Consider the following 16,117-nt stretch of genomic DNA (forward strand, 5'->3'; position numbering starts at 1 on the left):
TCTCTGTGAAACAACACTTCCAAATGTTTCATAAGATAATTAGTGTAGCTAAATATTGAAATCACATTGTTTGCTTAAGGTATGCCAAGGATTTTTAATTTTGCCTTCAACAGGTATGCCACAGACCTCATTACAGTAATGGCTTTAGCTGGTCTAGAGCAAATAATAAATGAAGAATAATGGGCCTCATCTTACAAACATAGTCGACCCTGCCGACAGTGTTCTCCAAAATTGATTGATTGCAGCATGCCATTCCATTCAGACATTCAAAAATCTAATACAAATGAGAAAACAAGAAAAACAAAGAATGTTACAAAGTTGTCATGTGTTGTTTAGGATGTTTTTTTAATTAGTCTCCTGATTATTCTTCCCTGGATGCCTCTTTCTACTGGTCTCAATGTGTTACATTATCCTCATCTTGATCAGCAGTCAAAGAAATGTAACTCTCATCTTGGATCATGACTTTCTGTCCAGAATTCACATATAAAAATGTGAGCATAAGATGAATACACTGGTAATTCAAGGCTGCCACCAACCTTTTACCACACGATTAGTGATATCTTATGGCAAAAATAAGTAAACCAGGTGATAGGCTGGGTTAGATGTGACTCTACATTCTGTGAGTTAAGTGTAAATGACCTTCTTTTGACATGTTCAGAATTCGCCATAGACAAAAGGACCAACACCCACGCGGTTCAGAAACAATACAGGTATTTGTGCCCTGTAGCTTTCCAGATTTTGTAATGACTTTTGTGTGTGTAGGTGTTTATATAAGCATGAAAGCTTCAAAAGATAGCGGTGGAAACTCGGCTCTATTGTCTGTGCAGAGAGCAGTTGCACCACTATGTGAGATAGCGCACGCTGGCCTTTCATTGGGTCTGAACTGCTCCGCTGTGGAGGCCCCACTGTTCAGTTCACTGTCCACATTTTGTATATTTTGAGTGTGTAGATATGTTTTTCTTCAATTCACGGAAACAAAGAAACTCAAGGAATCGCACCAAACAAGAAATCTACTGAGACGCAATAAATGTATTTTGATGACGAGGTTCCAAGAGGAAAATCAATGTGTCCTCTCCTTTCTCCTTTATTTAGAAGAGAGGGAAAGAAATGGCAGAAGTTAGTATTGATTTAATTGATCGGTTGATTGACTGATTTACTTTAAAATTAACTGGACACATCAGGGGGTTGTTTTGGATGGGCAGACTATTGGGAGCATTTTAATATGAGGCTTTAGATTGTGAAATGTTTATGAATTTCCCAATTAAATCCTAAAATAAACTAATTTATTGGATTCACTAACTGCATTTCAAAAGTGAATGGTAATTGTGAAAATGAAAAACAACTGATTGAACACATTGCTGTATTATGTACATCGCCACCATTAAAAGTATAAATATATTTTACATATATTGTGGTTGTCCTTGAGTATTTTATAAATTATGTAAACGCTAAAATGCCTGACATACAAGTTATCCCATTCTTTATATTACACATGGATACAATATGTACTGAATCAGTTAACATTATTATACAGCATTCATTAATACATTTGCAACGTATGCGTTGAAGGTCTACAAATACTCATCATAATTGACTATATCCACCATGTTGCACTAAAATGCGGTCAGGTTGTTGGTGCTTTTCCTTTTCCCCAATCGGGAAAGCAGTAGGACCCATCCACACTCCATGGATATGCATTGTATGTAAATGTCAAATTCAGCACAAGTAACAGAATGTTAATAAATGAAACAATTAAAGAAATGTAATTTGTCTTGTGAAAACTGCCTACTAAAAAAACCTATTCATCAAATGCCCACTAGGGGACAGATTTGAGGAACTGTCATGTGTTCAGTTTGCTGAATATTTTCTAGTTTCTTTTTCATAATTTGTTTTTCCCAAACATCAGAAATAAACATGGTGTTGTCAGCAGCTTTCTGGATATTGTCAGTGGGGCTGAGATCTGTAATTGTCACCTCATAGTTTCTCATCATCACTATGGGGACCCAATACAGGTCACCCTCTGCTGACAGGAAACCCATGCCCTAGATTTCCTCAAACATCTCCAAGTCTCCAGTGCGCTATGGTTGACAGTTTCTCTCCACCTCATTACAAAACTCTTACTTATATGTATATAGATGTTTTGCTTTTATATATCCTGTTTCACACTAAGTACAATTGTCTCCTTTTAGTATATAAAAGATTTTTAAATATATGATATCCGGGTAAATGGCTGGATTTTTCACTACCTTATACTGACATTCGTTTCAAATGTTTCAGGGTTTTCTCTACAGATATTTTGTAATGTATGCAAATCTATTCAATGAAATTGTATTCACAAAGCTGGTGGAAAAAATGTCGATGTTAATCATTTCTGGGGTATGTGAAGAATGATTCTTTATAACTGACTCATAAGACATTACCCAACATTGTTTTGATGGTAATTCATTTAAGTGTTTTCCTACTAGCTTTAAATTCCTGAAACTATTGCAGTCCTTCTGAATGAAATGACTGCTTGAAAGGCAACAGTATAAATGTTACAAAAAAATGCTAATGCCTGTGAAAAAACACTCACAAGAATACATCACATTTATTCATCTGTAAATGACTTGTGCTTTGGCTGGCACAACTGTATTACATATGTATGGGCACATTTACTACCATGTTTGACAGCATAATATTGTTACTGTAATCTATGCACTACTTATTTTATAATTCTGTGGATAAGACCATCATAAACTCACAAAGACTAATAAATGGAATAAGCCTGTTTAGACATGTTGTTTTATCACCCTATTGTTAATCCATTATAGTGTTGATACAATGAGATTAATAATATAACTGTATTTTTAAGTTTATTAATATATCATGATTATTTCACCCCTACAATAATAATCATCATACTAATAATTTGGTCCAATCGTAATTAACTGGGTGATACATCTTTTTAATTGACTTACATATTTGTGATGTTTTTGTTTCCCACTTAATACTTATGTGTAACATTCTTGTGCAGTTTGTGTAGAAGGACAGATGCTCAGTAAAGTGGGATTTTGCAATACTTAACAGTGCATTCAAACATTTTACAATTAAATGTACCGTAAGCGAGCCCTTTAATAGTTTCACAGAAGGCAGTCTGCTAAATATTGAGATTGGGCAAAATCAACAGGACCAGTCGCCAATGTTTCCCTTTGACATATTTGCACACAAAACACACACACACACACACACACACAAACACTAACACAATGTAGAGAGATATTTGAAGAAACATGCTTCGCGCATTAACATACACAAGCTGACTACCTTCTGATGACAGTGAAGACCGAAAGATCAATTGTTGACCATTTTAAATGCTAATATGAGTAGAATAATTGGCACTGATAAATATGATATTGCTATTATAATAAAGCTTAGGTAAGTCTGATTGATCATATTAGAAGATATTTTAAATTAAGTATAGTAATTATTATATTAACCTAATTATTATTATTATTATTATTATTATTATTATTATTATTATTATTAATCAGCAGTAGCAGTTAGCAGATGTCAGTGTACCTTTTTTGGAGAGGAGGTGGGGTGGTGGCATTAGGGATTGTACTACATCGCCTAGGTATGCACATTTCTCCGATTTCTGCAATAAATTAAATACAAAGTAATCATGCATTATTTATAATAAACGAAGTGAGGCAAATCATAACTAAATAACTCAACATTTCATTTCCAATCTATCAATATTCTGATACTACGATTTATTTCATAGTTACATGTGTTCTATGGGGATAAATGTATATACATGTGTATATAGGCTATTGATCGGTATGAATTACTGTTACAAATACTGTATTTCATTATGTTCAAATGTTCTATCCGAATTAAATAATGAGGGGTCGTTTTAAACAAACAAGAACACGTTTTGTGTGTGCATATTTGTGAACTCGGTTATTATTATTAGGCTATTTAAAGTAATATGATTAATAATAGCCTAGTTCTTGTTTTCTAGGACAGTTCAACTAAACTAAATACTAATCTGTTCAGTTTAATTACAAAACCGAAGCGGCGGGTGGGCGTGGCCACCAAGGGGCGCTTTAATCCTCACTGCGTGCATTTACATGTGTTTTGCATACGTGCCGTAATTACTGGGCTGTGTTTCTGGCGCCGGAGCAGGAACTTGTTGCTGACAGGGCGGGCCTTCACTGGGGGTTTAATTCGGCCAAAAAAAAAAAAGAAAAGAAAAAAAGACGAGAGAGTGAGAGAAGCGAGGGATGAGGACGCGGATCCGGGAATTAGTTACAAAATAACCGATTCCGCTTGAGATACGGCGTGAGAAGCGGCGGGTCGAGAGGCGGACTGCGGCATCCCGGCGGGTTGGTGTTTGAATTTGCTCCAGAAAGAGGAAAGCTTGGGAGGGATGGTGGACAACTCCGGCAGCAGCAAGGCTCAAATGGTGAGTTTCGCCCATCAGCTTGGACTGGGAGAAATGGCATCGGCTTGGGTCTGTTCCCACTGTAGGACGGAAACGGTCAACTCTCTCTGTATATAATATGATTCAAATCGTGCTTGTTTCCTTCAATTGCAAGCGCTACTTTTACCCATTTGAACTTGTAATAATGTGCAACTTTTTGGGGGGACTTCCAACGTACCCATATCATGTAAAACTGAACCCAGACTGCGTTTAAGAGCAAACCGCCACATAGACGTGTCTTTCACTGAACGTGGTTTCAACAACAAACAGCAGCCAGAGCAACAGTTAAGGATACAATCCCAAATGCCTACATGCAAACGGCACCAATGGTCACAATGGATTCATTAATGTATCTCCAACTTATCATGCGATTCATTGTTGCATGTGCGAGCTGCCGACTTATTTCGATGCTTTTTCTTTTTTAATCCAACTGTGCATGCGTCTTTCACTGCAGTTTATCATTCGTAATTCATCATGAAGGGGTTGGAAGAGGTGAAATGCTGCAAACTGAGCTTTAAGGAACTATAAGCATGTGTCTAGGCTACTGCTGCATGTGTGTTGTCATGATCCTCTCTTTTTAAAACCGTATAGAGATTATATTTCACAAACTGACACCCTAATGCACAATGGTTTGAATGTGGTGTATTGTGGGCGATTTCATCTGGGTAACACAAGCCCTATTACAACCTTAATCGCTGATCCGGGAGAAAGAGATCTGTGGCATGGCAAACAAAAAGGTTATGAAAAGTAACGTCAATGCTATTAAATCTGTCATTTTAATACAAAAACAAAAGCATGGCTGTTGGATGTAGCAACCTAAAGCTTTCACGTCTCCCATTTTAATATCAATCAAATACTTCCCTTACAGGCAACATCTGTTTTGTAAGTTAAAATGCCTTGTAATCTGTTTACACCATGCATCTATCACATATCACACACACACACACACACACACACACACACACTCTTTGTCCTGTAATAAATGTTTATAAATCTTTCACTTGTTTGTGATTTTGTATTTATAGTTATATCATTGTTACATCTTATGCACACACAAGGAAAATGAAACTATAAATAGGCCAAAGTTAGGCATTGATCATATTGACTTTTTCCCATGTACTAACCCAACTTCAGTCATGTATAACATTTAGTTTTGCAATACCAATATTTCCACAGCTGTTTTGCGATTGTCCATCCAATGAAATGTGTCCATGTGTGCAAGCAGTTGAGCGACCAGCTCAGTTCTGCTATCCGTCTCTATTACGCATGCGGCATTACGCGAAGTGGACATCCCCCGATATCGACCTGCGCTCACTCCTGTTAATGTGTGTCCGAGAAGGGATCGCCTGGACTGCAATCCAAATAAAATCTGCATCAGTTTGGACAAATTCAGTGTTGTACTGTATACACTTTGGACAGTCTAATGAGGGGGAATGTGTGCCTTAAAAGTTAACTACGAATCCACGTTAAATTAGACCATATCTGTAATGCCATTTCCAGTCAGTATTATTCCCTGCTTTTGTTTTGCAATCCAGCCCGAGTGGGGTGTCATTGCTATTAGTCCCCGCAATCAGTTCAAATTGAGGGATAATGATCCACAGAGCCAGATACTACTTGTCATTTTACCAGACAGAACTTGCATCTTTCTTTTTGTTTCCCAAAACACATCTCTGCAGCTGACGTGATAAAGATGTCTAATGTGAACTGCACAAATGACCTAAAGTGTATGACTCAAGTGATTCATGATATCCTCAAACCAGACCTTTAATCAAAATATATTTATGAATCCATAGTAAAGCGTTTGCATTTCACGTCTAGCATACCAATAATTCAGCATTTTACAGTTCTGCAAGTGAATGTCATATCATTTTGGTACAGCTGACATTTGTCTTGACTTCTGTATTTTAGAAATCGGCAGATGGTTTCAGATTTCTTGAAACATACTGTGTTAGGGGTATTTGCCTTAATCGGTGGTATTTACATTCATCAATATTGTAGGAAAAATGTAGTAAATATTTAAATTGTAGTTCTTGGTTGGCAAAAAAAATGCATAATGTATTGTGAAAACTCCACCAAATGTTGAAATGTCTGTTTTAGTATAGAATGTTTTATTACATATTTAAACCTTCCTGCTTGAAATCCAGTGGGTTTTTATTTTAAATCTTGAAATGTCCAAATACAGAATTCATTTTAATTGATTTTACTTTAGGTGTTTCATGGGATGTTCTTTTTCAAAGACCATTGAAGCACAGACTCGTTGGTTGACATAATGTAGAAATGCATACAAATAAATAGTCTAAAATCATTTTGTAAAAATGAAATAACATTTATGAGGCTGTGCTCCTCACCCATCTACCACAATATTTCAAATATTGAACTAAGTCTTTAGTACGTCTCCTGCTTTGTTTTACCAAGCCGCTTTTAGTTAAACATCTTGAAGACCTTTGATCCTGATGGAGATGTAGAGCAGGTTAAGCATTGCATGCAAATGAAAGGACACCCTTTCTTGCATCTCTTGTACAAAACGGACACTAACCTTCTCTCTCTCTCTCTCTCTGCGCCCAGGCCAGTTTGTCCCAGGAGGGGCTGAGCCCGGGGTACCCTCATGCCCACGCAGGTGTCAAGCTGGAGGCAGTAATGGAGCAGCTGCAGAGACAGCAGCAGGCACGGCTGGAAATGGAGAACCGCGAGAGGAAAGAGCGTCACCTGCGCGAGGCCCACATCATGTACGCCCAGCAGGTGGCGGCACAACAGGCCATCTTGGCCGCAGCCCGGGCATCTGGAAACCAGCTGCCTCAAGGCTTCCTGAGCAAGGGTCTGCCTGGAATGGTGGCTGGCGGGCAGAGGGCATCCGACCAGAGCAGCATCGATTCGGAACGAGACGAAGAGGACCGGGGCCGGGACTCGGAGGAAGAGGAGATGATGGAGGGCGATGATGACAGAAGTGACGAGGAAGAGGAGGAGGACGACGACGAGGAGGAGGAGGGGGAAGGAGGGGGACTTGAGTACCTTCGAAAGCAGACCCTAGCCCTCCAACAAGGCCATAGTATCCCATCAGACCCCTACACCCCCCCTGTTGGGCCCCCAAGCAACCCCTCCCCTGTTGTCAAGGTCAAGCAGGAGCCTGAAGAGGAGAGCCATTCCCCGGCCGGACCCCACTCCTTCACGTCTGCAAACGGCCAGGCAGACTGGAACTATGATGACCAGTTCAAGCAGGTAAGACATGATCTAAGACAAGCTCTCCTATAGTCAAGATACTCAAGATGTTTTAATGTTTTTTACATGCTTTGTGTTACACGAAGAAAGATTTTCCATCGGGTTCTGTTTGTCATGATGCACACAAGGGAGGAAAAAAAGCTTAGCTAAAAATACAATTCTACAGCCAAGTGTCAAAACTTTATGCCAATATTCCAAGCGTGGGATTTGTAGGAACAGATATCTAGTTGAAAGGATAATGTTGGTTAAAAATGTGTTCTATACATCACTGGGGCATGGGGGACATTCTTTATTTTCAAAGCCATAACAAGCTCTATGCTACTTGTATATCTCTGTCCTAGTTTTGCAAGGCTGTTTTGTCACACATGTCAGTTATGGTGAAAGGCCATGCAGGTCTCTCGGTAGGGTAGGAGCATCAGGTCATGTCAGATAAGACTTCTTCAAGGAACTGGGGCCTGGGGACATTGTGTACCCTTTCAGATGCTTTTACATTGGTCTACTGTTTTTCTTTTCTTTTTTGGTTGTTGAAAACTGTTGGCAAACCCTGTTGCCGTGCTTAGTCTCAGTGATGGAAACGTGCCACTTGTGACAATTGGAAGACATGTCAACTCCTCCAAAATCAGTCAAATTGCAAATATCTAAGCTCTGTGCAAAACATGCTTTGCTGCCCATCAGCTTGAGTCTGACTAAGACGGTGCCTTTTGATCACAACCAAAGATCCCGAATTGCCTTACAGTAATGTTCCAGCTGAATCAACAATTGCAGAGCGGTCTGTGGTGCATCGCAGCAGCTGTGTTGCACCAGTGGCTTGATATTTGTTTTTCTCTCCAGCCCCCAATATTTTGTTATACTGTTATAATTTTAAAATACTTGTTTAAACTCATTTGAAGGAGCTCTGTTTGTTTTGGATTGTTTTGTGAATGCTACATTGAAAATGTATGCTTGCAATAAAGAGTGGTTTCTGAATGTTGGGAAGGAAAATGGCAGCTAAACATGGAGGGTTGTGATCAAAGTGTAGAAGTGGACACCTCAGGCAAGAGTTGACAGCTTTTTGAATAAACTGATGAGAAACTCCAACCAAATTGAATTGCATCTGAGGAGTGGTAGTCAGAATTTGAAAAAATAAGCCCAAACCTCAAGATGGGTTTAAATAATTAATTTCATAATCATTGAAAGACACTTTCGTTTAGATTATTTGTCACATTATGAGAAGGTATTTATCTGGATGGAGAGTGGTGACATGTTCAGCCTTGTTTTACAAGCAAACAATGTTAAAGGTACTTTTCTTACTCTAGACACAGAAACAAGTACTTCTCCCACACAGACGCTGAGTCTTCCAGCAAAACCGTTAAAGTAGCCTGTTGATTTTGAATTGGAATTCCACAGGATTATTAAATTAATGTATGCAATTTAATTTTACATGTAGGCTATTGTACTTTAATTCATACATGCATCAATTACAGTGACATGGGCTTGAATTAAAGTCAAATTGATGTCAGATGTGGACCTGAGTGACAGAACGTCAAGCTTTTCTGTATTTTTCTAGAGCCATGTTTTGATTCACAGAAGGGGTTAACTGCTCCTGCTGTGAGGGATGGCTAATCTTGTCTCTATGTGTCCTGTCAGTCGTCTTTGTGTCATGCTGCTACTCTCAAGAGACTATAGTGCCTTTGTAGCCAAAATCCTAGAAGTGTGGCCTGGCGTTCTGCCAGAATCAACTCTCAAAGTTCGCTCTCCGGCCTTCCAGGAAAGAGCTTCTGGCAATCCAGTAGCATGCTGGCCTGTGTCCAAGCGATGGAGCAGGAGTCGGCGCTGTCAGAGCGCTGTGTGGGAGTGTGGCCGATCGAGAGTACAGTAGCGCACTTCTGACAGTTCATCAGTGAGCTCGTGCCCGCACAGTTTGAGAGAGACTTCTTGCCAAACCTCAGACCTCACTCTGTTAGAAAATAAAACATCCCTAACCTCATGTTTCACAGACCAATTGGCAGTTTTCTTGAGTTATTTAACCTATGTTAATGTGAGGTAGTTTAAATTTATTGCTCCGCTGTTTAGGCAGGTTAATCTTTATGGGGTAATTTGGCAATTATTAATGTTTTAGTTTTTTTCCCATGTTGCTATAGTGTTGCCTTTTGATCTTTCCATAGCTCTGAAATGTTAACTCACTTTTTTTTCTATTTTTAATTCTTTATTCAAAAAGGGTCACATAATTCCATCTGTTTCACTTGGACAATCTAAAATCAATCTGAATACTTTTTGAACAGCAGATTCCATTTTCATTTATAGTACTTTATCCCCACCCCTATGAGAACAAGGAAATGGTGGAGGGGGTGGTTGGATATCTTCATCTGTATAAAGAGATGAAGCTGCTGTATATCACGCAGGCTACACCAGATGAAGGGTGGAGTTTGCCACAATATTGTATCATTCAGTCGCAGAGCAGATTGACAGAGGGTGGAGTATTATCTGCAAACTGAAATGGTAGCAGGAGAGGGCTGTATTTGGATAAACCTCTTGAGAAATGTTGTTGGAGGCTCATACTGTAGATGTTATGCAATATTCTCAAGGAGGGGGTTAAGGTTTAAAGAGGGTGGTGTGTGTGTATAATATATTTACACAGTTATTCTGCATTTAATTTCAGTTCTTCCACGGCTTCAAATTGCACCATTTTAGGGAGCTGTTATTAAATTCCTTTTGATTGCCTTCTCAGCATGAAGGTTTGGGCGAAGGGCAACAGATGTCGCATGCTTTGTGTCAGGCTCCCTAAAATGAAGGTGGGGGGTGGTTGTATGTATGTGTGTAGGGAAGGGAGGGCTACGGTTGTGGGGGGTCAGTTTTTGTCATTGATGTATGTCTTTTGACCTCGCCCTTGCCCTAAACAGCAGAGTAAATAATTGTTAAACAAGAGCGGGAACAAAAGAACCTTGGCGAGATGTTGTCATGGAGGGCTGACAGCAATGAGGCCTAGCGTTTTTAGGCCTCATGTTGACAAGGCCTATTCCGGAAAACGGGGCCTTCCTCTGATTCTCCAGGGACCTCTGGACCATCCCTTTAGAGCAGTCTGACAGGCACGTTTCTTTCCACACCCCCTCACAAGCAAGCGTGAAGACCGAACACACTAATCACTGATGATTAATAGGTTTTTAATCAACAAAATGCAGAGCTTGATTGTCCAGTGGGTCTATGGGCTGTGTCTTAATGATGGCACCGAGGCACTAGCCCCTGAAGCCCTGCTTTTTAATTTGGGAGGCAGATATCTCAAACGCCTGACTTCTCCGTGACCCTCTACATTAAACGACGAGTGGTTAAGTTGGCGGATGGAATGCTGTTTATTTGTTTCTAATTTTCCCAAAATATTTTCTTTAAAGCAATGTCTGAAAAATAATTAAACTTGAGGGTTAAACAATGGCAAAATGCTCCATCTGAAATTTGTATTTAGTTGGCTTGGATTGCTCTGCCCAAAACACGTACAAGTATGTACAATTTATTCCAGGTTTTTGCATTTCCCAGACATGAAAAATTTACTATAACCTACCACTCCACTGAATGTGGAGTTTTAAAGATTTACGTGTACTTTGCTCCAGATCATTAAACTCAGAGCCCTTGTGTTGCTAATGCATTAGGACCTATTTGTTGAATACTATTGCATAATTTAGTTGTTTCCCAGCAACCTATCTCTGTGAATCCAGTCTAAGAAGTGAGGAACTCCTTAGCTGCCTTGCATCGATCTAGATTATGCAAGCTTGAGTTGGTGTGATTTTGTTTGGTTTTTTTATTTTTGTTTCTTAAATTATAAATGAGAAGAGACTTAATTGGGTTACAATGCATTTTGCCAGCTGTGTCTTGTATAACAATTTAGGCATTTCAAACATTAAGTTTTGGGATGGTTCATCCTTGCATGATGTTGAAACCATAATCCCTATAGGTCATGAGTAATTGATTAAGGCAGATGCCTGGGTTTGTGTCTGTATACGTAGTATATTTGAGACTATGGTATTCACTTGATCAAAGGTCTAAATTGGTAACTTTTTAACAAGACAAAATGGCAGATTCATAAAATTAAACCTATGTTAGGCTAAATATTGTTTGCTCTGTGTGGAACTTTCATATAGGCCTACATCATTTCTATAAGTTCTGATCATGATATAGAATAAAACTTAAACTGATCAATTAAAGCCATACATTTTTAATACTGGAAAAGGAATATTATTTTGCCAGTCTTTACAGATGCATTTGGTAATGTTTTTAATAATTTGTCTTTACAATCCAGTACAATCTGGCGTGTTTGTTGTTAATGAACCTTCTTTTTGGCTCATTAATAATCAATGTAGGCCAGTGCAATTTAATGTAGTGTTCTGGCTTTTACATTGAAATGCCTTTAAAACAGACCACACAGTTCTCAAGGATCTTTAAGCCTGGTATTAAGGTATTTAATTGAGCGCAGAGGGGGAAGGGAATTCTGAGGGGGGTGCTGCTTCCAGATTGCACTGCCCCACCCAAAGGAAACATTCCAGACAGAATTAAAGCGTTAACTCTACAAATAGCAAGCATTCTCAAATGGGGCTCAATCTACTGAAAGCCACACCCCAGACTTCCTGTGATTTGTGTTTAATTCATTTCACTAAATGTGAAGGAAGCTGTTTTTAAAAAAAAAAAAAAAAAAAAAAAAAATGGTTTAGGGGGAAGAGCGGGGGGAAATCTGAAAGACGGTGCGTTTTAATTTATGTGCATTTCCTCATTCTGGTCTTTGTACTTAATTCCACAGTGGCTTGTCCCATTTTTTGCTATGAGAGCTGATTGTTGGGTTTGATGTCTGGGAGAACTTCAGTTTTGATATGGGGAAGTTTATCACTTCATCTGTCTGACTCGTTTTGTCTTTCTTTGCTATGTGATGGAAGTTTTTTTTTTTTTTTCTTCTCTGTTTATTGGGTCAGCAAGAAGTTGTTAATTGTCAGTTAACCAGGAATGGGAGATGGTCACCAACACAAACAATTTGATGGCAAAGCATGGTGGCATTTTTCAATGACAATCTGCAAAATAGTGGTATAGTATGACCTTGTGTTTAGGGACACTTGATTATAATCAAAGGAATGCATCTTTGAAAGGGTTAATTTGGGCAGTAAAACTGGAAGCGATGGGAAAGCATGATACAAAGAATGTCAGCTATTGCTAGGTTTTCATATGCTTCCTTCAAATATTTTTTAAACAAATCTCGAATAAGCTTTCTATTTAAAAGACCATTCATGCCAAACATGGATAGGACTGTTATTTATTAAAGGAGGAAGCTAGTAGATCATTCAGCTGCTCTCCCATCGCAGATCTTTCCTGAAATCTGATCTGTGAACAGTGGACAGTCTTCCCTCATGTTTTATTCATCTTCACTCCAATCTGCCTGTCAGTGTATAGTTTATTTTAACTACAACTGCAGTTATTTTCTACTTTTCTAAATGCTATTTTTGCTTAAGGAGACCAGATCCAGGCCCCACATTTGCTTCCCATCTACTTTCAATGAAGATTGTTGGTGAAGTTTTTGTCACATTCTTTTTTTGTTGTAAATTTCCAATGCAGAACAAATATCAGCGAGCACAAATGAACAAGTTTAATTCCATCTTTGCAAAACTGAGCTGCCATCTTTCTCTACAAGAGTAAAATTGTGGCCGTAACACTTGGCAGTAAAAGGCATTGTTAGTTTCACTCTTTAGTGTCGTTTAATGTCTCTCAGTGGGCACAATTTAAGGCAGTTGTTGGACTGAAGTGCTAAATTACTGGAAGTATTAGAAGCCCTCATTAAACACCACTGCAGTGATCCTACTTTCAACTTCTGAAGCAATTTGGCACGAAGCCATTTAAGACACTGGTTCCTTTGTAGCTCTTACTCAACTGAAGGATGCCATTTATTACTGTCATTCCCTCTTCTTCAGACGAAGCTTCAATTGAAACATTTTAGTCTTGTTAATTCAGACTGCCTTTATTGGATAAAATGTAATTTTCCGACACCTAAACGGTTTGCAAAAACATTCTAGTCTTCCTACTATCCAAGAGTTTATTGAACTTCTAGTTACAAATAATAATCTAGGAGAAACTTCTGGAGTGCAAGGGAGAGGCATTGTGCTAATGGAATGTTTGAAATCTTAAGACTTAAGAAATTGTGGAACATTTGAACTACAGTTTGCAGTTTGTATTTCTCTCGATTCATTTTGTACCCTGAGACTTACTTTAAAAAAAAAAAAAGCCAATTGAGCAAGCAAATAACCCTATTGTAAAGCTAGCCTAACTTGTTTCATAGTCGAGAGCTGTTTGTTCAAACTCCATGATGTGCTCTCTGAATGACGCAACAGTACTTCAGTGTACGGGGATGTGCTCTGCAGTCATGCTTGTTTTCAGTCAATGGCTGTTTCTGGAACCACAATAAAAAGGAGACTATCCCACAGAATTAGGGCTGGCTATACTCAGTGTGAATCTGTAAACACAAGACACAAGCAATTCTATATTGGCTCTTTAAATATTTACTGAAGAACTTAAAAATGTACTCTTACTAGTTGGTTTATCAGTGTCATACACTATCATCTGCCAGTGTGTTCAGTTCAGTTTCATCTGCTTAATTGTCTCTCAAGCCCTGTGTATGTTATACACTATAGGGCCTAGTCTATATTCTACTATTATAAACCATTAATGAGAGCCTATATTTTTCAGAAAATAAGCTTATTTAATTGATGTAAATTCAGTTTTCAGTGAACACATTTGAATATTCAGCTCCATAAAGAAACTAGAATTTTAAAGGTATCTGTTTTTAGTTAGCCTGACTAACATCTTTTCTGTCATGTTAACACTTGTTAGAATCTTTTTTGGAGTGAGAGGGTGTGTGAGGGAGATAGATATCTATCAACAGTAATTGTGTATTCATGGTAAATGTCCCCTTTAAAATCTATTTCAATGGGGAATTTAATTAAGAACATAAAGTTTACAAATGAGAGGAGGCCATTCGACCCTTCGTGCTCGTTTGGTGTCCATTAATAACTAAGTGATCCAAGGATCCTATCCAGTCTATTTTTAAATGTTCCCAAATTGTCGCTCCCAACACATCGCTGGGGAGTTTGTTCCAGATTTTGACGACTCTCTGTGTGAAGAAGTCTCCTGTTTTCCGTTTTGAATGCCAATTTCCATTTGTGTCCCCGGGTGCGTGTGTCCCTGCTGATCTGCAAAAGCTCCTCTGGTTTGATGTAGTCGATGCCTTTCATGATTTTGAAGACTCGAATCAGGTCCCCACGTAGGTGAAAAGGTTCAGGTCCCTCAGTCTCTCAGTAGGACAATCCCTTCAGACCTGGAATAAGTCTGGTTGCTCTCCTCTGAACTGCCTTTAGAGCAGCGATATCTTTCTTGAAGTGTGGAGCCCAGAACTGTCCACAGTATCCAGATGAGCTCTAACTAGTGCATTGTACAGTCTGAACATCACTGCCCTTGTTCTCAATTCTACACTTTTGACAATATACCCTAACATTGTGTTTGCCTTTGACAGGTAGAAATCGCCACTTGCCAGACTAACCCGATTTTGGCTATTCTAGGTAAATGTGTTTGTAACTTATTTATTTTTGCGTTTATGCAGCTAAAACTCTATAGGCATGTTTAATGCATATATTTAGGAGAAGTCACGAACGGGTATGTGCAGTGTATTTAGGAACACAAGTAATTCAAATTTTAATAACCAAATCGGTCAAGTTGACCGGCTCGGTGCTTCTGTTGTAAAGCAACTGGCCCAGGTGATTTGTTTGTTTTTAATTCTGCTAGTCCCTTTAGTACCTCCTCCTCATTAATCCTGATCTCTCGGGGTTTGACTGGACTGGTTGTTAACCTGTGGCATGTTATCTGCTTTTTCTTTTGTAAAAACCTCTGTGAAATACTCATTTAGAACATTTGCCACATCTTGTTGTATAGCGCATACAACATTTTCTTTCTCTATTTTTTTGCATACTTCTATTAAACCATTTTGGCCAATGTTTTTTTGGTCCTCAATTTGCTAAGTTTTGGTACAACTTTCTCCTGAGCCTCAAGTAGTATATTCTTAAATCTAACCATCCATTTTCAACTGAATCTGTATCTAGTGTGCAGTTTTTTGTTATTTGAAAGAATGCCTCAAAGCTATCCCTTTTGTGATCACAGTTTGCCATTGGTTCTCTAACTAGTGTCCCTCTGACTATAGCTTAGTCATTTGAAAAGATCAAGTCAATGCATGCACTCTCCCTGGTTGGTTCCCTGACAGATTGAGTTAGAAAGCAGTCATTTGCCATCTCAAACATTTATATTTCTGCTTCTGTAGTCCCGACTGGGCTTTCCCAGTTGGTTTGGGAATTTGAAATCCCCCATTATAACAGCCACATCCTTGCTACATGCAGTCCTGATTACATTGTACAATGCAACATCTTTCTGAATATCTGTGTTGGG

The 16,117-nt window shown here is 38.8% G+C and overlaps 1 protein-coding gene across 3 annotated transcripts in view; it reads left to right on the forward strand.

The window, feature by feature from the left end:
* Nucleotides 1-4,151: 4,151 nt before the first annotated feature.
* Nucleotides 4,152-16,117, forward strand: part of LOC136748145 (AT-rich interactive domain-containing protein 3B) — a 55,709-nt gene continuing 43,743 nt past the window's right edge. Inside the window, exons 1-2 of one of the 3 annotated variants that reach the window (XM_066701642.1) lie at nt 4,152-4,447; nt 7,031-7,681. In XM_066701642.1, coding sequence (XP_066557739.1) covers nt 4,412-4,447; nt 7,031-7,681 — 687 coding nt within the window. In that variant the 5' untranslated portion in view covers nt 4,152-4,411. The remainder of the gene's footprint in view (nt 4,448-7,030; nt 7,682-16,117) is intronic. The other 2 variants (XM_066701643.1, XM_066701644.1) reach the window with 2 other exon arrangements.

This window comes from Amia ocellicauda, chromosome 4 (assembly GCF_036373705.1).
Source record: "Amia ocellicauda isolate fAmiCal2 chromosome 4, fAmiCal2.hap1, whole genome shotgun sequence".
NCBI lineage: Eukaryota > Metazoa > Chordata > Actinopteri > Amiiformes > Amiidae > Amia > Amia ocellicauda.